At 40.0% G+C, this 21,340-nt stretch overlaps 2 protein-coding genes across 3 annotated transcripts in view; one reads left to right on the top strand and one right to left on the bottom strand.

Moving 5' to 3' along the window:
- Window positions 1-18,688, top strand: part of LOC126924243 (uncharacterized) — a 133,318-nt gene extending 114,630 nt beyond the window's left edge. Inside the window, exon 6 of the mRNA XM_050738515.1 lies at window positions 17,586-18,688. Within this exon, the coding sequence (XP_050594472.1) occupies window positions 17,586-17,737 (152 nt within the window). The 3' untranslated portion in view covers window positions 17,738-18,688. The remainder of the gene's footprint in view (window positions 1-17,585) is intronic.
- The window catches only part of LOC126924248 (peripherin-2-like), a 350,059-nt gene that overhangs the window by 210,263 nt on the left and 118,456 nt on the right, over window positions 1-21,340 (bottom strand). The window lies entirely within an intron of this gene.

Raw genomic sequence — 21,340 nt, 5'->3', positions numbered from 1 at the left:
CGCAAACGCGGTCTGGTATTCTTCGGAGTGACGATGCCTTTCGGAAAAAGCAATCCTCGATCCTATGGCTCGACTTTATCCAAGTGTATCCGGCGCTCGTACGGGTTCGTGATATTTCAAGGGATATTCCGGTACTTCGAGGTTGCGATTGAACTTCGCTGTCTTCTTCATCTTGGAAAAGAGGTCTCCGGACGAACTTACGCTGCCTGGTGGATTTCGGTGTAGTAATTTCATTCGAAACGTCGAATCCCAATTCCCCTTACCATTTCGTGAAAGTTAACGCTACTTTTAAATTATATTCGCCAAAGACAAGGAAATTACGAAGATCCGTGGTAGTTTCTTTTAATTCGTCAGATTTTTCCCGACAATGTCTTCCAAGGTAATACGGAATTTCAACCTGACCTCCTTTTAAATTCTTCAATCTTGTGCCACACATAGCGATTCGAAACTTTCGATAGTATCTAACCTGCAAGTTCTCCAACATTTCGACTCTCGAAAATCCACGACTCGGAAAATTCCAGCAAAACAAAGTAATTCAAGTTGACTGACTGCAGCTCGCCAGATTTTAAGATTCCACCCCTAAACACTAGCGGCGGAGGCGTCTAGCGAGGATGAAAGTCGAAAGTCGAGAGTTTGAGCGAAAAGCAGGAGGATCTTTGGTGACAGGTCCCGGTTAATATTCATCCCCGTAACGCGACCGTCCCACGGCCGTTTCTTCTGTTCGATAAGGTTCGCGGCCGATACCCTCGACAATCCCTTTACCCTCTCGGCCGCTTCTTTTCTCCTCGTTCCTATCCGCGGCTGGAAATTCTCCCTAGAGCATCCTCCTTGCTCTCTCGCCAGGAATATGGCCGAGGCATTATCAATGCGAGGCGAGTTCTCCACTGCACTTTCGAGGGTATCCCGGAATAGTAAGGAGAGTGCTGGCTGCGCGCTTCGAAGTCGTGGAGGGAAAACCTAAGGAAGGGTGAGTGGTGGATGGAGTAGGAGAGCTAAGAGAAAAAAAAAGTGAAGGAAATGGAGAGGAGATAAAAAAGACAAGACGGAGGAGTGGAAAAGGGGGTTGGACGAACTATCTGGTTCGATTAGTAACTCGGTAACGTAAGCTCCGTCCAGTGAGACTGTTTTTCTTTCGGTCTTGGAATTACGTTCAAGCAACGTTCGAGGGTAAGGGATTTCAGATCCGGCGGTAAAATGCAAATATGGAAATTTATTCTCGTCATCGTGTCTTATCTGCAGCTTGCGCGTTAATAAGAGGGTCGAACGGACTCTGCGATTCTTTTAGGTTTCCTTTTTTGATCCGTTCGTGGAAAGTTTACGAGCGTGAGTGCTTTGATAACGACAAGTTTGTTTGAAAAACGCTACTCGTGCAAAATGAGTAAATTAAAGAGAGGGTTTGACGACTTTATCGGTTAAACGAACCAGGTGTAAGACGTTTGAGGTACAATATCGTTATCTCGTAACCGAGTATCGATTTCACCAAGTTCATGGTATTCAAGAACATTGACATGGACATGATACGCTTGTTACAGTGCTCAGTATCTAACAAGATCGTTGTAAACTATCGGTGTCTGACGATCTGTATAGAAACGACGATAACTAAGTTCCCGCGTTCCTGTATCGAAAACGGATAACACACTTTTTCTTGGGAATTCAAACGTCAATCTTTCGCGATACAGCTTTGTTCGCTTAATTATCATTTTCAAACTAATTACTTTAACCAGCTATCGATGTCAGTCCTATCTAACTAACACTAATAATGACACCATTGTCATCGCTGTATTTATTCTAATTTACACAAACAATCGCAAAAGATCCATTTCGAAGAATTCCAGCGTTGAAGCGTCCCAATTAATCACCGCGCCTGGAAGAACCAAACACCCCACGTTCAACCGCGGTCCGACGCTCCTGAAGCTGTGAAATCGAAGCGAAGGAAGCAGTTGGAGTTGCAGTCTAGCTGCAGGCGGAAACGGTCGTAAATCGAGCCACGGCGTCACTTTCCTCACCGAGGAAATTAATCCTCGACTTTTCAACGAAAACCTAGACGAAAGCCTGTTCGTGGTCGTTTTCGAAATCCATTTCTGTATTCCTCCCTCACGGGTAAGCCCATCTGGCGTCGTGCAATCAAATCGACGGTCTCGGCCAATTTACCAAGCCATCCGAAATTGTTTCGTTTTGATTGACAAACTGGACAGGCCGGTGACCGCGTGCCGGTCAGTTCCATCAAAGCAACCGCGGAGACAGCGTTTCGCGCGCGGATTATTTCGCTCAGAATGCCACGTCAAAGCGGATCTTGTGAAATCGACTGGGAATTTCTGCTTCGACATATGTGCTACATATGTTAGAAACGAAGCGAAACATTCTCCAGACCAAAGATATCGCCGTTTAAGACCACCGATGGCTAAATTCCCTGTGCTCCTGAAGATATTTTGCCGAAAGAAAGAAACACGAAGATATCGAGGCAAAGTAGTTTTCGTGCTCGAGGAAAACCGATGTTTCTTTTCTCCTCGGTTAAGAATACGTTTGCAATGGTTTTCCTCCCTCGTTAAATGATCCGACAACGATCGCAATATCGTCCCTGTCATCCTTGATCTATCGCGAACCGAAGCCTTTCTATTCGACAAATTCGTCATCATCCGACGTAAGGTAACCCAACGATCCGTTTCGCACGCTTAAACGCTTCACCACTCGCGCAACCGAATCTCAAACAGCCGATCGATAATCACGATAGCGGTACCCGGGAACACTGTCAAAGCTGCGACGTACTCGTTTCAATCTCGAAACGAGAAAACACCCCTTGGAAAAAGGACAACGACAGAAAAAATATATTAAAAGCACAGGGAAACGAAACAAAACGAGAAACAAAAACGAAGACAGAGATCGAGTGGCGAAATAGTTAGGAACATGGCGAGGCAATCGCTATCCCGGGATAATATAGACGTTTTTGGAAAACTTGTTTCGCATCGAAAAAGCAATTACACCCGGCTGGCTATCGAAATTGTTATGAACAGAGAACGCGGAACAACAGAACGGTGAATGGAGCGAATGGGGGTGGGTATGGAGAAACGACGGAACGTTGATGGACACCAGTCACCCCTGTTGTCCCCATCCAGCGAATCCCTGTCACGTTTCTCCCCGTTTCAGCCGGTTTTCGAGCCAGTGGTTGCAATCACCGGAACCCCGGCGTGTCCTCTGGCGCCATTCGAACGACCATCGCGATCTATCGGCTACCACGTTATATAATGCGTTGCATCCGCGGACGAATACGTTTTGACAAGCTTCGAGATACCACCGCTCCGCATATCCCTCTCTTGTTCATCCGTGTTTCGCGTCCGTTCTTGCCTTTACTTTTATTTTTCGTTATTGTGATTTTCGGCGGTGGCTCGCCTTTCTCTCCACGTCCGTCGTTGTGTCTGAGAGACGAGAGAGGCTGAATAGATAGAGGTTTCGACGCGACGAGATCCGACGTTTCCGGGCTAACAAATAATTGGGCCGCTGCCAACCTGTACCCGCGTGTATGCGCGTTATTTTGATTTGACGTAGTGTACGCCGCGAGCGAAACGCAGCAACCCTGTGGCGCGTACACCATTGTTGCGGCCGCTTGATTCCCTGCTGCGACTGTCCACCGAACGCGTCACGTAAATGATGTATACCCGTCGACGATCGAATTCGAATAGAAATATAGTCGTCAACGGAATGACCGACGAACGATAAGCAATTGACCGGAGTCGTAGACGACGCCTCGGTTTCTCTGGTCGTTGATTTACGAACATTAAGCCAACGAAGGATATAATTCCCTGGATAATGTGAAATATTATGGAGCGTAATTAGAAGACACCTGGTCGCGTGATAGCAGCGTTCAGTCGCTAGGATCTTCTCGATCCCAATAATTATTATTCCACCAGATGGATATTTATATTCGCTCGCCAGCCACTTACCGCTCTTTATTCCATTTTCCACGCTGCTTTATAATCCACGACGGAAAGCGAAATATCACGTCGCTCAAACGACTCTACCCTTTTCCGTCTCTTTCTCTCTTCGTTCAATAGTACGGTGTTCCTCTCGTTACCGTCATTTTTCATCGCCTTTTGCGACGCGACGCCGTTTTTTGCCCGCTTCGCATCCGACAGACCGGATTAATTCCAAGAAAATATTTAACATTCGAGGCCGTCGACACTGCAGAATCGTTTATTCCGCGTTATCACGCGACTTCTTGGCAGTTCGAGGGACGAAGTTCTTTGAAGAAGAGTGAAATGGTACGGTGGGTATGTGCGAAAATTGCATTACGGTGATTTATCTATGCGTGCATCGTGTAGTTTTGTCGCCGTTGAAGATCTTTTCGTAGAGAAACGTTCGTAAAGACTAAAATGCTGTTTAAAGAGGAAATTTTTGTTTTGCTATTGCCTGGAATATTCTCTTGAAAAGAAAGTTTCTATGATGGGCAGAAGTATATTTTTTAGAAGGAGAATTACCGTGTAGAGTAAAAGATTTTATCTTGTTAAAAGAAGACGCGGTTTAAGTAACAAACGTTTGCTAACGTCATTTTTTCATTTCCTCCACAAGTTCTATCAGATCGGAAGAAGAGATGATGAATGAATAAGTAGATTAAAAAGTGTAAAGTAATGAGTAAGTAGGTTAATGAAAGATAGATTATCTTCCATCGTTATAAAGTAACGACGTTCCTTTCCGAATATCGCCAGATGTAACGTGTGCTTCTATTGTATTTATCTTCGAGAATTCTCTTTCTCCTTTCACGTAATAATAATTTTTTGGTATCGACGAATGCTCGAGTAACAAGGTTTGCAAGTATTTAAATTTTCTGCCTCATTTTCTGGCGCCACAAATCCTAAAAATTCTACTGTGCAATTCCTATCAATCTGTAACCTATAATTTACAGAAAAATCACGAGAAGATAATTGTTGAGAATTGTGGATCTTAGTCGCCGAAATAAATGTATGGGAACACTCACATTACACATAGAAATGATATTAAAATAGTCTCAGATTTATTTAATATGCGATTTGCAAGATATTCGTAGATACACATTGCACGTGTCTCAGCACTCTTTTTGTCTCGCCATCTTTTTTACCACCGTACGTACGGAACAGTTGCATTCTTCTGTTTTACGAGACGCTATTCATCCACGTACTCCCACACACACTCATATTCATATACGTGTGTCACTACTACGCAGCTAATCCAGTGTGGCACACAAAATCACATATATCTCAATAATAATTTAAAGTAATTAGAAAATATGCCATTTCGAAATCGTACGCTAAAATTCCAAAATTTATACAATGACATTAATCCACGAAGAAAAAGGAATTCTTAACGCACGGAATTCCAACTCGTTCGAAGGTCCCAAAGCAAGACAACTTTCTTGAAAACCCACGAAAATCAAGAAAATATGTACGAACGAGGCAAATTGTCGCTAGAGAAGGTGTAGTATCATTCTCTTTCAGAAATGAATCACGAATCTTTCCACCCATGGACTGCCATCGATTCGATTCTAATCGTGTTCCGCCGCTCGAACGAGCGTCTGAACGAAAGATCGACGCGCTTCTTTACGACTCCGTGGTTTACGAGCTCGGTCAATTCCAGCGTATTCGCCTCACGATCCAACCGCACGTCATCGAATGATCGTGGGCAAGTGTTAACGAGACTAGAAGTCGATTTTACGACCGCCTGCAAAGGAGAACGAGCCGGTTCTTTTGCGCGCTGAAAAGTTAGCAGCGCCAGATGGTCGAAGTTGATTGAATAAACTAGGAGAAATCAGGGGATGGAAATGGATTCTGCGTGATTGATCGCAAAGCGATTGGACGATTCCAAGTGAATTTTCAATGAAATAAAGTCTATCGGTGATGCTACTGATTTATAATCGAGATTGTCAAGTATTATAATCGAGAACTAACAAAATACAAGAAGTAACGTAGAATAATATGCCGTGATATGAAAGGGAAGTTTTCTACATTTAAATTTTGTTCGATACAAGTTTACAGTCATCGGCTCTCACGTAAAACGTCTTCAAAACTGTCATAAACTTTATTGCTTCTTCCTTTATAGCAATATTCTATCCTTAGTATAGAGTGTGAAATAAAAGTAAGAACGAAAGCAAGATATAAGATAGGAAAATAAAAAATTGTACCAGACGTTTCTGAAAAGGAGAGTGCAATATAAATCAAAGATTAAGAAAGCAAAGAAATAATATGGAAATAAAAATGAATTTGGCCGCGAAATTAATTTTTCGAGGATAAATTGAAACTCTTTAAGAGAGACGCGAGAGTTCACTTCCTTTTTCTTGTAGTACGAGCAAAAAATGTTTAATGAAAATGTTTTCCATCTCTGCCCCTACGGGTTTTCCTTTTCCTTGGTTCGCGCTGGTTTTATTAAAATATTACGTGCGAAGCATTTTCTTGAACGTAGAAATTAAATGGCCTCGGCATCGTTAGCCACCGAATATTTAAACAGACGTGTATGAAAAACGAAACAGGTTATTAGAAGGTAACGACACTAACAGAACATTCGTTCTTAGAAATTAGGATGATCCAATCTGGTTCGCTAACAGAGAAAAAAGAGATGCTCGTTCGAGAAAATAGAAACTGGAATATTAAGATCCCTGACACACCTTAAAATCATCCACCATTCTTAAATAGCCTCTCCCATAACACAAACGCTTTACTTCCATCCTCGTGCGCAACTCAAAGAAGCGAAAACGAAGAAAAAGGAGAAACCGACTCGCCTACCCGCGTATAACGACTTTTCTTAAACGAACTAAGCGAACGAAATTATGAAATTCATTAAACTACCCAAACAATGTCTACGACCTATAAAAACTTTTAAATTAACTATAACGCGATAAAGTGGAGTTGCTAAAGGAATTCGATATGCAGTATGTCGTGTTGGTGTCTGTCGACGACTACTAGAAATATATATAACTATGAATATTTCTAGAGTAGAAAAAGATAGAGAAAATATATTTGTTAACACGATTATTGTAAAAAAAAAAAATTAATAACACGAGTCTCCGTATCGTTATAGGAAGATACATTGTTTTGTTGTAATGAGAGGAAATGACCCAATCAAAGAGGAAGAAAAAACGATACAAGGCCGATAATACGGATCACGACGTCCAGAGCAGACAGGGTGGTAAAAAATAAACTTCGAGATCTAGCGAGATTGTACGAAGTAGCTCGTTGCTCGACGTAATAACTCGCATCGACCGTGTCAACCGGCGAGCGTCCAAATAGCTGCCAATACGGTGACTGGTTCGTTAAAAAAATAGAGAACGATTTTCTATCGCTAAATGGGGTCTATCAGACGTCGATTACTCGCGAGTTAACGTATACCAAATTGCTAGCGAAGACATTGCTAGAATAATAGACAAGCGAGCGTGTAAGAAAAGATTTCGTTTCAAACATTTCACCCAATACACAGTTTCCGGACATACAGCGATGATTTACGTTCATGATGAAAGTTTGATCGAAAGATTTTCTTCGGGCAATTAAGAACTAATTAAACAGCCTTGAGATTATGTTGCTTGGTCGCAGCTTTCCAAACGCGACGTTCGTCAGTATTACTTTGAACGAAACGTTTTTTCCTATTGGGATAGTCAAAAGTTAATTAAAGGCTCACGAATATCTTTCTCCTTTACCTAATAGAAAGCTAATCAAGAAGTTGTAATATTTTTTTCGCCCTTTTTCCTCTCGGTATCTTCGAGTTAATTGAAGATCTTTTAATATCACTCTCCTCGAATCTCAACTTCTTAAACGTTTCCAATTTGATTTCGCCTTCAACTTTCCTTTTTCTCTTGCAAGATTTTTTATATTCCTAGCATAGCAATTGTATCAGAGCCAACCTGATTTACCATTTCTCAACGTGATTCGAAAGAATTATTTAGTACGAAATTCTGCTGGATTAGTTGGACGTTAAAGTAATTCTTCTTCACGAAACACGATCGTCGAGTATTGATCGGTTCGATTTCCAACCGATTCCTATAAAGATTCTAAAGTATTACAAGAAATTACAAGAATAAGAGGTTTCCATCGGCAGACCCGAACGTATTTTTTCGTACGAAGCAATTATCTGCTTTATCAACTTCAGAGGATTATCGAACTCGGCCACGATAATTTCCTATCCACTGGTTGCACTGTTTTTTAATCACACAGCCCATTGGACAGATAAAGCAGCCTTCGACAAAGAAAAGCAGTATCGAAGCTTGTAAAGGAACAGAAGGATATGGAAAAAGGAAGGCGAGGAACATAATCGCCCATTAAGTTTGATCGCTGTACACCTGAAATTTCGTCTTCGCGTCTTGAAATTTCGTGATCGCGAAATATATTGAAATAAATCAAAATGAAATAGACGAACAACGAACAATTTCCTGAAACGAAGTTTGTTTATTCAAGATTTTACAATTGAACGTGTCACGCGATTCTGAGCTTAAAAGCATTTTACAATAGAAAACTATTTCGAGTGCGAAAGGAGACTCTCCTAAAATTTTCTCCGTTTCATGAGACGGAAATTAGTTATTTCTGAAGAATTCTCTACCAGATAATACAAAGCTCTATTATCGCAAACAATGTGATTCGCGTGTACTCGATTTCCAATATCGTTTACAATTTCAATTCCAGAAAATCTTTATGGTTGCTGTTATATTATCCTTAAATCTCCTTTATCCTTTAGTACTAGACTGCCCATTCTCCTCTGTACTTTTTACCCACCAAGCTTTCCTGCGCTTCGCTTTCCTTGGCCGCGGCGATTCCACGTGGAAACTTTATTAGTCCTCTTCGCTTAAACACGAACCGGCGATAAAGGCCGCCTGTGAGCGAAATATCCTGGTGTTTCATAAAGCTAGCATCGTACCGGTTTGTCCAGGTAGGCGGGTCACTGTTTCCGTAATGAATGAGCACAGGCACCGGTCGGTATGCCTGGAGAAAAACGAAACAGAGAAGGGAAACGCGAACGAATCCCTGGACGATCGATATTCGATTAATTGGATTTGGCTAGGCGCACTGACGATTTCTCTTTCGTTTTTTTTTTTTTTACCTCTTCGTTTTTCCCCTCTGTTTTTTAATTCGCCCTTTTTCATGGCGTTTTTCTGCTGTTATTCGTCGACGTACGATTGCATCGCGCGGAGCTACGTTTCACTCTCGGTTTTTGATCCTCGGGCGCGCAGATAATATGCCGAAGCGAGCGAGTGATTGCTACGGAGGATGTTCGAGCACAGTCAGCGGGATTTGTTTTTCGGGGGATTCGATCGCGAGAATCAAATTGGATGGAGATGGCGTTCTGATTTCCTGCGGATTCTTCCAAGAGGTGTGGTTTTTCTGTGTTTTCGGATTAGAGGCTGGAGACGTGATAGCGAATGATCGCGCTATCCGAATCTCGGTGAATATTTTGTCCAGGCAATGGGACAAGAGTTATACTACCTTCCTTAATCAAACTCTTCGATTTCGCGTATTTGGTATCGCGAATCCGTTGATTTTCCACGAGAAACTAACAAAGATTAATTTACCTATTAGTCACGATAGTTTTCAGAAACTTCTTCGGAACTTTTCTACGAACGTTTTCCGTGAAACTTCGTGCAAATCAAAGTTCGAAACTTCGGTAGAAAAAAACGGAAATAGGAAAGGAAAGGAAAGGAAAGAAGAAGAAGAGCAATAAAAGGAAAATATTTATCCGAAAAGAGAAATATTAAAACTACACTCTACGAAGAATATTCTCCATATGCTGTGAAATTACAGCGCATCGATCGACGAAAGTGGCAGCCTTCCATCGTAATGGAACGCGACAGAGCGTGCTAGATAGAAATCATCTTCGTAACGATTCGATCGGGTTTCGACCTGTGTATAATGTTACGCGATTCACGCACGATCGCGTCGTAATTTTGCCAGTAATAACGTTGGTAGTAATGCTTGTTTGTATGTAAACGATTCCCGACCGGTGGAATAATTATTAACAGACAGTATTCGGAGCCGTATATTTTAAATAGTTATGCAATTCGAATTGGTTTCGGCCATCCTACAGCGACCAGCAATAGACTACCATCACACGTAATTCGACCAGTAAACACGGATCCTGCGCGATTCTTTCTGACGAAGTGGATGGCTAGTGTGAAATAACGATTCTGAGGTGGTTTATTGAACGTGTCGGTTGGTTTATTAAAGAGACGAGTGATAAAACGATAATAGTCAATTATAATAAAATCACTTTACGTACAAGTACAGAGTAATCGTCGTTCACTCAATGCTACTATTCCACCCTCTAACTGTTCAACTATACGACTCGCTAAAGTATTCGACTAAATGTCCGTCTTAGATAGCATGTTCGTCTATTTGTATCGACAGGCGTTATTATAAAAAGTTCAAGTGTAACTCCAGTTGACGATTACAAATAACGACAATAATATTTTGTCCTGAGTTCGTTTACCTTTGAACCTAGCAGACCAAAACAACGTTGGTATTCTAAGGCACAATAATATTCAATCAAATCTTTCGTTGACTGATGTGCCGCTACAGTTGTTCTTCTACTTTTTAAGGATCTACGTCTTTAAAGAATTTGTCAAAAGTTGTAGGTAAAAATGGTATGAAAGATACGTAGGATCTACTTTGGTGTCTGATAAAATAGACAAAGTATATACATATCAGGTCTGTAGATATGAAACCGGAATTTGCCTATAGATGGCCCTAGCTGATAATGTAGTTATCACTAAATTGCGTCGTTGATGCCAAAAGTTTTTGTTGACATCTCACAAACATTTTCGACTCAGAACAATATAAGTTTCATACAACAACATAGTTTGTAATAGCGTTGAACATGTCGAATTTTGTGCCTGGAAACAACGATTTGCGAACAGCATTGATTTTCTGTTACCATTTGAAGAAAACTGCTGCAGAATCGCATCGAATGCTTGTCGAAGCTTACGGTGAGCATGCTCTTGGTAAATCACAGTGCTTTGAGTGGTTTAAAAAATTCCGAAGTGACAATTTTGACGTGAGGAACGAAGAACGTGGATTAGAAGGGTGTGATCTATTATGAGCTGTTAAAACCTGGCGAAACCGTTAATATTGAGCGCTACCGACAACAAATGATCTATTTGAATCAAGCTTTGCGTGAAAAACGACCAGAATATCAAAAAAGGCAACACAAAGTAATTTTACTTCATGATAATGCACCATCACATACAGCAAAACCGGTCAAGGAAACGATCGAAGCGTTCAGTTGGGAAATACTTTCGCACGCGGCTTACTCACCAGACTTGGCTCCGTCCGATTACTATTTATTTGCATCGATGGAACACGCACTTTCTGACCAGCACTTCACTTCTCACGAAAATGTACGAAAATGGTTCGATGACTGGTTTGCCTCAAAAGAGCGACAGTTTTTTTGGTGTGGCATCCACCAATTGCCAGACAGGTGGGAAAAATGTATAGCTAGCGATGGGTAATACTTCGAATAAAATATTTTTAATCATTTTCATACAATAAACGTGTATTTTCTATACAAAAATTCCGGTTTCATATTTACATACCCGGTATATTCCTTCCACCATTGATAGGGAAGTAACCAAAGAAATAATTAAATAGGAGACTTTGACCAGCTGACAGTAGATTCGGTTTACATGTAGTCAGACATTAAGCAGAGATCGAAGTATACGTAATGTCTACGATAAACTCTTGTTTATATCGTCTCTTCTAGTGGTTTCTTGAACAATGCTTAATGGAAATGCAAGAATATTTATGAGACACAGAATAAATAAACGGCAAAGTAATGGTGGAGCGAGGAGTAAGTTGTGGAAAATGCACGATGTCAAATTAACTTGTTGCAATATTTTTATTGCTTTTAAAATCATTTTTAAATATTCAATGGCAACGCTGATGGAAGCAAAAGACCGCAACGCGAAAGATTCATGAGAATATAACAACATAATACACGTGCGGGTAAACAAGAAGAATTTCGAGAAATTCTATTTAAATCTTTTATCATCGAACGTTCCCACAGCGAATCATAACTAGGATTCTGTATCTAGCACAAACAGAAAATGTAAACAAACAAATCCAGAACAAAAACAAACAAGTGCAGAATATATACGAACAAGCAAATCAAACATGTTTATGTACAAACTGTAAATATAAAGAAATCTTTTTTGTTTTGTTGGATAACATATTTGCAATTTTAATCCCACCACAATATACATCTATCAAAACCACGTACATAGTAGAAACGTTATTGAATATCTATTTGAAAAAGCGATTCAATTTTTCTGTAATAAGAGAAGTTAGTAAAAATGAAAAAGTAACTTTTCCAAAATAAAAGTTTCATTTGAATTATGTCGAGTATATAAATAGGGAAGGTCTTTACCGCCGAACTTCTGTATCAAATACAGCAAAAAGATAGAAATAAAACTTTTCATAAATCGATCGGACCAATTTATTTATATTTCTATTTACGTACATCCGTTATTGTACATATTTTAATACAAGAGATATGGAAACTTCAATCAGTATATATCGATGAATAAAATAAGCAAAATGTCAAGGAGGATGTATCACCTAAACCCGTATACGTCACAGACGATCAATTAAAATTATTAAGTGACCAATAAAATTTAAAAAAAGAAAGAAAGATACAAATTTCGATATTAACACGGAGCATACAGAATAGAAAAAAATTGTATCATGCAAAATTATTTAGAACATAAATCTCAAGACTAAAAAGAAGCAAAATGTATTATTTAAAGAGATTTCAATCGGCAATTCCAGAGATTGCCTCCATTATTGCTACGTTATCCAAAACAAGAGCGGCTAATTCGCTTGCTTGCGAACTGGCACGCTGCTCCACTGCTGGCTGTTACTTTTCTTCTTGTTCCTTGAAAATTTAATCGTCGCGACCGCACCGTCTCTAATGCGATTCCCTTCGCCCACATTGCCTCACACCCGGCATTGCAAAATCTTCCCAAGACAAACTACGACGTAAAAACGGTCCGACAACAACACGGTTTCGTGCCAGATCACTTTTTGTGCTAGACCAGAGACAGTTTCCTCTACGTCTGTACGAATCTAGGATATTGAAATATCGAAAAACCGTCATTTCATCGCGACAGAAATAGTAAATATGTAAATATTTAAATTAATAAATCAATATAGGCAGTAGAAAAATATTTGCGATGAAAAATGGTGTACGAATAAATATACAGGATGGTTGGTAACTGGTGGTACAAGCGGAAAGGGGGTGATTCTAAAAATGGAAGTCGAAAATATAGAATATATTTTACCACCACACGCACCTAACGAAAGTATCATGTCCGCATATTCCCGATTGCTGTATATAGACATGATGGTAGACTAATAGGTACTAATAGTGGATAACGATAAAAGTCGGATAGTAACTTAATAGGTAGGAAAATACTTCGGTCACATTGGAAGTGTTTATCAACATAACGTCAATTAAGACAACGATCTACAGTGAGATCCGTTATAACGAGACGTGATAAAGTGCACGCGTACCGAGCGAAAATTCAAAGTCGATTTTCTCGAAAACAAAGCCTTAAACGAAAAATTTTTATTCTATATTTTCGACTTCTTTTTTCGCGTAGAATCACTCCCTTTCCGCTTGTACCACCAGTTACCAACAACCCTGTATATGTCGGGTTCACATGATTAGGGTTAGGGACGTGAAACGAATCTTAGTTTGGATTAGACATTGTTGTTATGAAATAGAGAAGATATTGACTAGTGCAAATATGATTATTACAGAATTTGACAACCGTGGTAGTTAGATACTCGAGATGCTAATGACAATAATCCGTGGTCAACGGGATAACAAAATGCGTTTTCTTCCAAAGTCCAAGCTGCTCGTCTACGGTACAAGTATTACTAAACTAACTCTTTGTTAAAACGTAGAATATTCACCGAGCGTAAAGACGCTATGTAACTCGCTAATGCGACCTCACGAGAGAATGACTTTCCGTCACGATGTGTTGCAGAGGAAAACTATATGGGGTGTGTCTAAGGACACGAGATTCTCGGATTCGTCGAGGAAAGCCTTCGTTCGGAAGGTGAGGAAAATTGACGTTGCTGTTAATTGGTCAATTTCTATGTTGGTGGTTACAGAAGGATGCTAGCCGCCCTTGAGGGAAAGTTGCTAGCGGAAAGCGTCGTTCGTGAGAAAAATAGATTTCCCCTATCTTCCCGTAGTTGGGACAAAGACTGTTTGTCTGTTTCAAGGACTTTAGTTAATTAAATCTTAAGATTTGTAACGGGTCCTCAGGCTAGCTGAACATATACTGCGGAGATGCGTCGGCATCTGGTGATCGTCTTACCCGAAGAATAGGGTCTGCGTGTGGCGAGCCACAGGATAGAAACCGTTGGAATGTTTACTGTCGAGTGCCGCTACAACTATTTCTTTTTAAGGAGAGCTATACCATTACTCCATAGCTTTGCTAGACAAAATGTTCATCCCTTGATCGCGGCTACGTTCGGCGACTGGTTGTCGCCTCGAGCCCAAGCTCATTATCACAAATCTCGAACAAATACAATCGGATTGAATGATGACAATTGCTTAATTACGGCTATGGTAGAATCTAGATTAAAGTATCAAGGAATTTTCCCAAAATTTCAAAGAGAACACCCCGGTGTCCTTTAAGATATAACATGTTTAATATGGTTAAATAAATATTTTTATTAATATGAATATTTATACGAATTTGTAGGTTATTAAATTCTAATCGTATATGAATTATGTATTTCGAATCGCATAGTGTCATGGAATGTTTTCAAAGCACGGGAAGTACGAACAAAATTCAACAAAACTTAAACAAAAATAGTATGCATAAATAACAACTATTATTTGCATTGCAAACGTTCTGAAAAAGGAAGAGCGAACAATGCCACTTTTGTCAAAATTTAACGGTGAAACGAGTACTTCATAAAAATGCAGCGACGAGTGAACAAGTACTAAATTAAAATGTAGAAAAGCAAGGAATGTTTCGACCGAACAATGGCAACAGAGTTTCAATAATCCAGACGTTTCCCTTTTTCCTTTAAACTTCCAAGGTTCCTCGTAAATTGAAGAAATATTGTGAACCCTTCCTCGCACAATGTAACCAGCCCAGCGTGCTGTAATTCATATTCTTGAAACTTTCGATAATTCCATCGCAGAATGGAAAGAGAGACGAGGACAGGAGAGAAGAGAGACAGAGTGGCGTTTAAAAATTACACTATTCAGCCGACGAAAAGATTGAATCCATAACACAGTAAAAATTCACCAAGATCCTCTACTGATTTCGAAAGAAGCGGTTATTGGCTGAGCACTTTAAACGGAACATTCGAACGTTTTAACAAGTCCAAGAGCGCAAGACATTTTATTTCGCCTCCGATTGACCCGTGGCTCCTAATTGGTCCTTCCTACCTAGCCCTGCTCCATTGTTTTAACTGGAACAACTGTTCAATTTACCGCGGTTTCGCCAATGAAGAATAAAATAAAAGAGGAGGAAAAAAAGAGAAGGAAAGAAAACGACCTTATACCGAGAACAGAAGTGGGTGCGCCCTTTCGCAAATAATTTAGGATTAAGGCTTAAAAGTACGGAGCAAAGTTTACGGAAACAGGTTTCTGGCCGAGAGGACTTGGCAAAGGAACCGCGCCGGAAGTGGCAGACTCTACATTTTCACCGGAAATAACGAGCTGGACTACCTACGTGCCTCGACCACTTACTTCTTTGTCTTCTCTCTCCTTCACCCTGATGGGATATCTTTTTTTTTTTTTTTTTTTTTTTAGATCCTTTTTATTCGACTGTAATTAAGAAAGAGGACAGTGGAGAGGGTCGCGCGTGTGAAATCGTTTCGGTGAGCTTCTAATTGGAGAGGAAAACCTCTGGTTTCGGACGAGGGTGGCCGGTAACACGCTGACCTCCGATGGAACCGCGACAGAGTTTGATTAATACCACACGCTCCCGGAAGTCTGTGGCAAATGGATTTTCGATATTGCCGCGCGCTGCCAGTCCAAGGAATCTTCGAATTAATTCTTCCCTTGACACTCGACTATTTTCTGCTCAACCGACAAAATAATTATTGACGAAATAATATATCCATCAATTTACTTACGTTTTTCAATATCGACGTATTACGCAGCTTTTTAATTAAAAGAGCTACAGTGCACTCTGTATTTGGGATCATCTCATATGAGAAATTTGATATACATAAAACCTTTATTTTCGATTTTTAAATCAACACGAGAGCATTTCGACGATATATCGAACGTATGAAAATGATACGAATATGTTGCATTTTTCGAATGAGCTTCCCATCGGTAGTTTTATTTATCGTATAATTTGAACGGTATCCAGTGAGCAAAGCTGTTCGAACAATACGCCGATATTTCGTATCTTTTTGATATGCGGTAACCAAATATTGTGGATTCACTAATGTCTAGAAGAAACAAAAATACAGAAAAACGGAAAAGAAGCAGAACGGGAGTTCCAGTGTTTTTTTAAGCTTCGTAATTCGATCAAGGGTTTTCACATGTTTAAAGAAGAACGGGATAAAAAATAGAATGTCTCTGTGATGGTATCTTAAACTTATATTCGCTAGGTACAAATCTGACGCATACAGAGAGTACACGTATTAAATGCCGAGACATTTCAGACATGCTTACCCCCGGGAAATCTAGCTTGCAATCTTGCGCTCCAACTGTAGCCAGATTATCGGAAATCTGACGTTCACGCGGGTTTACGATGTGCCAATCCCTATTGAATACCGTGAAACGCTTCAAGGTTCATAACAAGGGAATGCCGCGAACGATCCGGTTGCGATTTAAATGAAACTTTGTAGATGAGAAGAACAAGCAAAAATAAAAGATACGTATTTTCCCTTATCTACGGTAACTTAAGTTTAAACGGTGAAATTACTCTGAAAAGTTCAACCCCTTAAGAGCTTACTCGGGAAATTAACAGTTAGAGATAAAAAGAGTTTCTGTTAGCAAAAATTAAATATTTTCTAAGACGGTGGAGGAAAACGCGAGAATTAACGAAGAATTTTCGAAAATCTTCACGTTGATTCGAGAAGATACACAGAAAAAAGAAAGGAGTAGTATTTCTAACACTCTCTCGTAACAAGAATATCGTATCTACTTCTGGAATTACTAATATTCATTCACATTAATATCTATATCTCTATGCTCAAGTAAAAAGTGAAAACAAAAAAGAAACTACCTAGGATCGTCCTCAATTTTTTAATTACCAATTTTCATTTGCCGTTTTTAATAATGGTACGCTGAAATAAAAATGCCATATGAAAAAAGAAACGAAAAGACAGATACATTACACGAAAGCACCTACCAATTTCCCTAATTACCAGTTTTCATCCGCCTCTTTATATCCAGAATCATAATCTCAAAAAATGAAAGAATAAAATCTAAAAGGACCAGATGAAAAGAGCAAAAATAGTTTCTCGAATTATTAAACTTCGTTCCTCTCTGTTAACCTACTTCTTCGATAAAATAGGAAATGGAGGAAAAAAGGACAACGTGTGATTTACTAAAAAAAATCTTTTTCGCTTTAATCTCTTACCTTTCTCTTGAATTTACAGGTAGCAGCAACTCGGCGAGCCCGAGCACGACCTGGACTACAGCGATGATGATGATTTTCACCCTGCCAGCGATCATGTATCTGATGTTCTCCTCGACGACGGTAACCATGACGCCTTACACCTCGTCGACGTCAACTCCTACCAGCAGGTAGCTCGTACGCGCCCGCAAGTACACCACTGCCACTGTTTGACCCGATTAAGAAACAGAAGAAAGAGGAAAATAAGAAAATAAAAAAACATCGTCCATGTAAAACCTAGTAGTCTAGGGCTTCCAGTTATGTATGTTACTATGTATGGAGTAGATAGCTTGAATAACAATTGATTTTTATTCACGAGTGGGCCTGTGTGTTAAGCGGGAGGTCGAGATGACGTAGAGAAGAATATCGAGCAAAAATATCGACGAGGAAAATACTCGCCCAGGTATAGTTTCTTTTCCTGGTCAGCACGCGTCTGTCCTATTTCAAGCTCATCTCTAAATAAATCGAGATCGTGAAGCAGACGATTTTCAATTTTGTTGACTCGTGGCCATTTATTCATCGATTTTTCTCAAATTATACAATGTAAAAAAGAAAAAAAAATGAGGCAATAGTGATGGAAGGAGAAGAAGAAGAATACGCGGTGGCACGTGGCTGAATTTGATAAAAACAACATGGATCTGAGAAGACGTGGAGAAGTTTTGTTGTAACCTCCTGTATATGATACACGCCCCTGAGACACGCGTAAAAAGACGATCGTACTTTTCAAATCGATCGTTTTTATTCCGGCTTCTTCGTTGATTTTCTACGGTATTTGTCGTTGATCCATATTTATTTGTTCACTTATTTATTTATTTAATTCTCATGGTGAAAGATCGTTTCGATCGGGTTGTACGCGTCATTCGTTTAGCAACCCCAGTGTTCACCAAGAGTGTCGAGGATATATAGATATATACATACAGGGGTAAATTAATATTAAATGAGTACGAATAACGTTAGCGCAGCGACGAACGGCGTTCTGCTCAATATCCGCTCCTTTTAAGATGTCTAACGAGGAACGCGACACCATAGGTACCGATTTGTAATCTGTACAAATTGTAATAAATTACCATACGAAGTACGATTCGATCACCGGTGTATTTTGTTTCTTCTCGTCCTTTCCTTTCTGTAGAAATGTAGCTGGAAGTTAAGGATTGTGGAACGAGAGATCGAGGTAAGTGTATACATTTATGCAGTAAAAATCTACAGTACAATGAAACGTTATCGTTAGGAAGACATTGATTACGTATTTTCAAGCTACGAATACATGGTTTATATTCTCGTGGAATAACCAACACAATACTTATAGTAATGTAATAATACAGAAATAGTATCGTGTTCTGTATATCGTGTTATTTGTTATTATGTTCTGAATATTAGCGTAACCGTGTATAGCGTTGTAAGGAGGAAAGGAAACAATATTTACATATTTCTAATTAATATTTCCAAATCATCCGTAAATATTCGAGCATGGAATTTACCTTTAGGCCAGAGAAAGCCTCTCCGTGGAGCCGATCTCCGATCGTCGGGGAAACAGGTAACGAGAGCGTGAAACGAGCAACGAGAACGCCGTTATTAAATTCCTCGAGCCGGCGGCGTGCGAACTAACGATTATCGGTTTATGTAAATACCGCGAACAGGTACGTGCACGCGGCCGCACAGCGAATTAAACGATGAATCCAGTAAATTCGATTTAACGAGCCGATAAACCTCCCCACCGATCCGAAACTCTTTCGACGCAATTACGCTGGGCCAAACAGTCACGTTTCACCGACATAATTCATATTTTGCCGATGTATTTGGACGTCGAGCCTGGCCAACGCGAGTGCACTTCAACGTTTACGACCGGCCATTCCCTTAACAACCGTCCCTTCTTATTGGGCTGATCTTGACTTTAATCGCTTATAAACCCCGATTTCTCTTTTCGGAAATGGAAGAATGAGACTTTCAGCTAGCAGAAATCGATAATAATGCTGTAGAATGGTATATACGTATGTGTAGTAGAGAGTAGCTTACAGAGCCATCTATACCGAGTCCATATAGGGACAACCATATAGTATAGACGTACGTAAATTAGGTTTGTTAGCGACGCGACGATATTCTCAAGGGTTGTCGACGACGATCGATTTGGACCTGCTTTAATTTCGTACAGTTTAACAGAGAGTTTATGTGGCGTTACGCATAGTTATTACGAGAATGGATAATTTATCACAGTTATGTAGAGATGATTCATAATATGAAGTTAAGTATTATTTGGTATAATTCAAGCTATCACAGCTAACAGATATCGTTATCTGATCATAATACTATCGGTTCTTCGAAAAATCGCATCAATCGTACCTGAACTGATCCACTCTCGATACACGTTCCGCTCGATTCCTCTCCATTCTATGAAAATCGAGCAAAACACAGTTACCATTGCAACGAGCATCTGCTAATACAATCACGCGAAGGCTAGCAGAATCTGGACGATTTAACGGACTCGCCTAATACAGTGGCGGTCCGAATGCTCAGTAAATATCCGCATTAAAATTCAGTGGATGTTATCGGGGCAGGAAAGGGGCGAGCTTAGCATCGTCCACGTAGAAAGGAACGTGAGTGAGAAACGGCAGTGGTCTAAATCAAGCTTTAGGCGTCCGCGCACGTCAGCTTGCGCACGACCAGAGACCACGTGCTGCGAACACGTGCGAGAGAGCTTTTAATTTCGCCGACAAGCCAGATGGACCGAATGGCTTCTATCTCTCTCTCGCTCTCTCTTTTTTACTGCCGTCTCTACGCTCTTGATTAACGTCGATCCCGCGGTGGTCTTTCCCTGTTACCTTTTCATCTTCTTTCTCCACCTTGTCGACGTCGCTCTTTTTCTTCCCGTATTATGACCTCAAGTCGCCACCAATTTGTCGACGCTGTAAATTTGACCGGTTAAAGTATTCGAAAGAAAGAAGAAACGGGAAACGTTTTCTTTCGGTATGTTAATTCTCCGTAATTTCGACTAGAGAAAAAGAAGAACGAAATGAGATAATTTTTTTTTCTTCGTGCTATAATTTCTGATGCGTGATTCCGAAACTACAGAATAATTATTTTTTATATTCGAAAAATAGTCTGCTGGGTGGAAATGAATTTTCGCAAAGTCATCTCTGTATATCGTTCCGTGCAGTCACCTACGTCTTATCTACGCCACCTACGATAATCTGGACAGAGAGTTTATTACGGTTCGACGATGTTTCCTCGATAATTGGCGAATTAATATCTCTTCGGAGGTATTAAGGACGAGCCTAGAACACCTCGAAGCAGTACTTATCGCGGACCATGTTTCCGATCAATTTAACCAAGCTTTGGAATACGGAAATGGGGCCAAAGTTTATTTCCAACTATAACTATCAATCATTCTTAGAGCACCAGTGCCTAGGAGACTGAAACGGGTCTTGACTCGAGCATAGTAGCACTAGCATGTAAAACGGTATGTAACATTTTTCCATCAAAGACAAAGAAGGTATGAGAAATATCTTGAATTAATTTGAAAGTAAAATAGTCGCATCTTTTAATATGAACTATTCTTCTTTGTTCGGAAGAAAAATTCTTTTGATACTGGATAGACAGAGTAACGGGTTTTACTTTCCTCTTTACGAGACTTTCCTTTTATAAGAACACTTTATTCTGTGACAAATAAACAGAATATAAAAATAACGAAATTACTACTTGAAAATCAGTAAAGTATAACAAGAATGTACGATTAGTTTGAAG

This window comes from Bombus affinis, chromosome 14 (genome assembly GCF_024516045.1).
Source record: "Bombus affinis isolate iyBomAffi1 chromosome 14, iyBomAffi1.2, whole genome shotgun sequence".
Lineage (NCBI taxonomy): Eukaryota > Metazoa > Arthropoda > Insecta > Hymenoptera > Apidae > Bombus > Bombus affinis.
The sequence above is the reverse complement of the archived record's forward strand: the minus strand, read 5'-3'. Positions and strand labels throughout refer to the sequence as shown.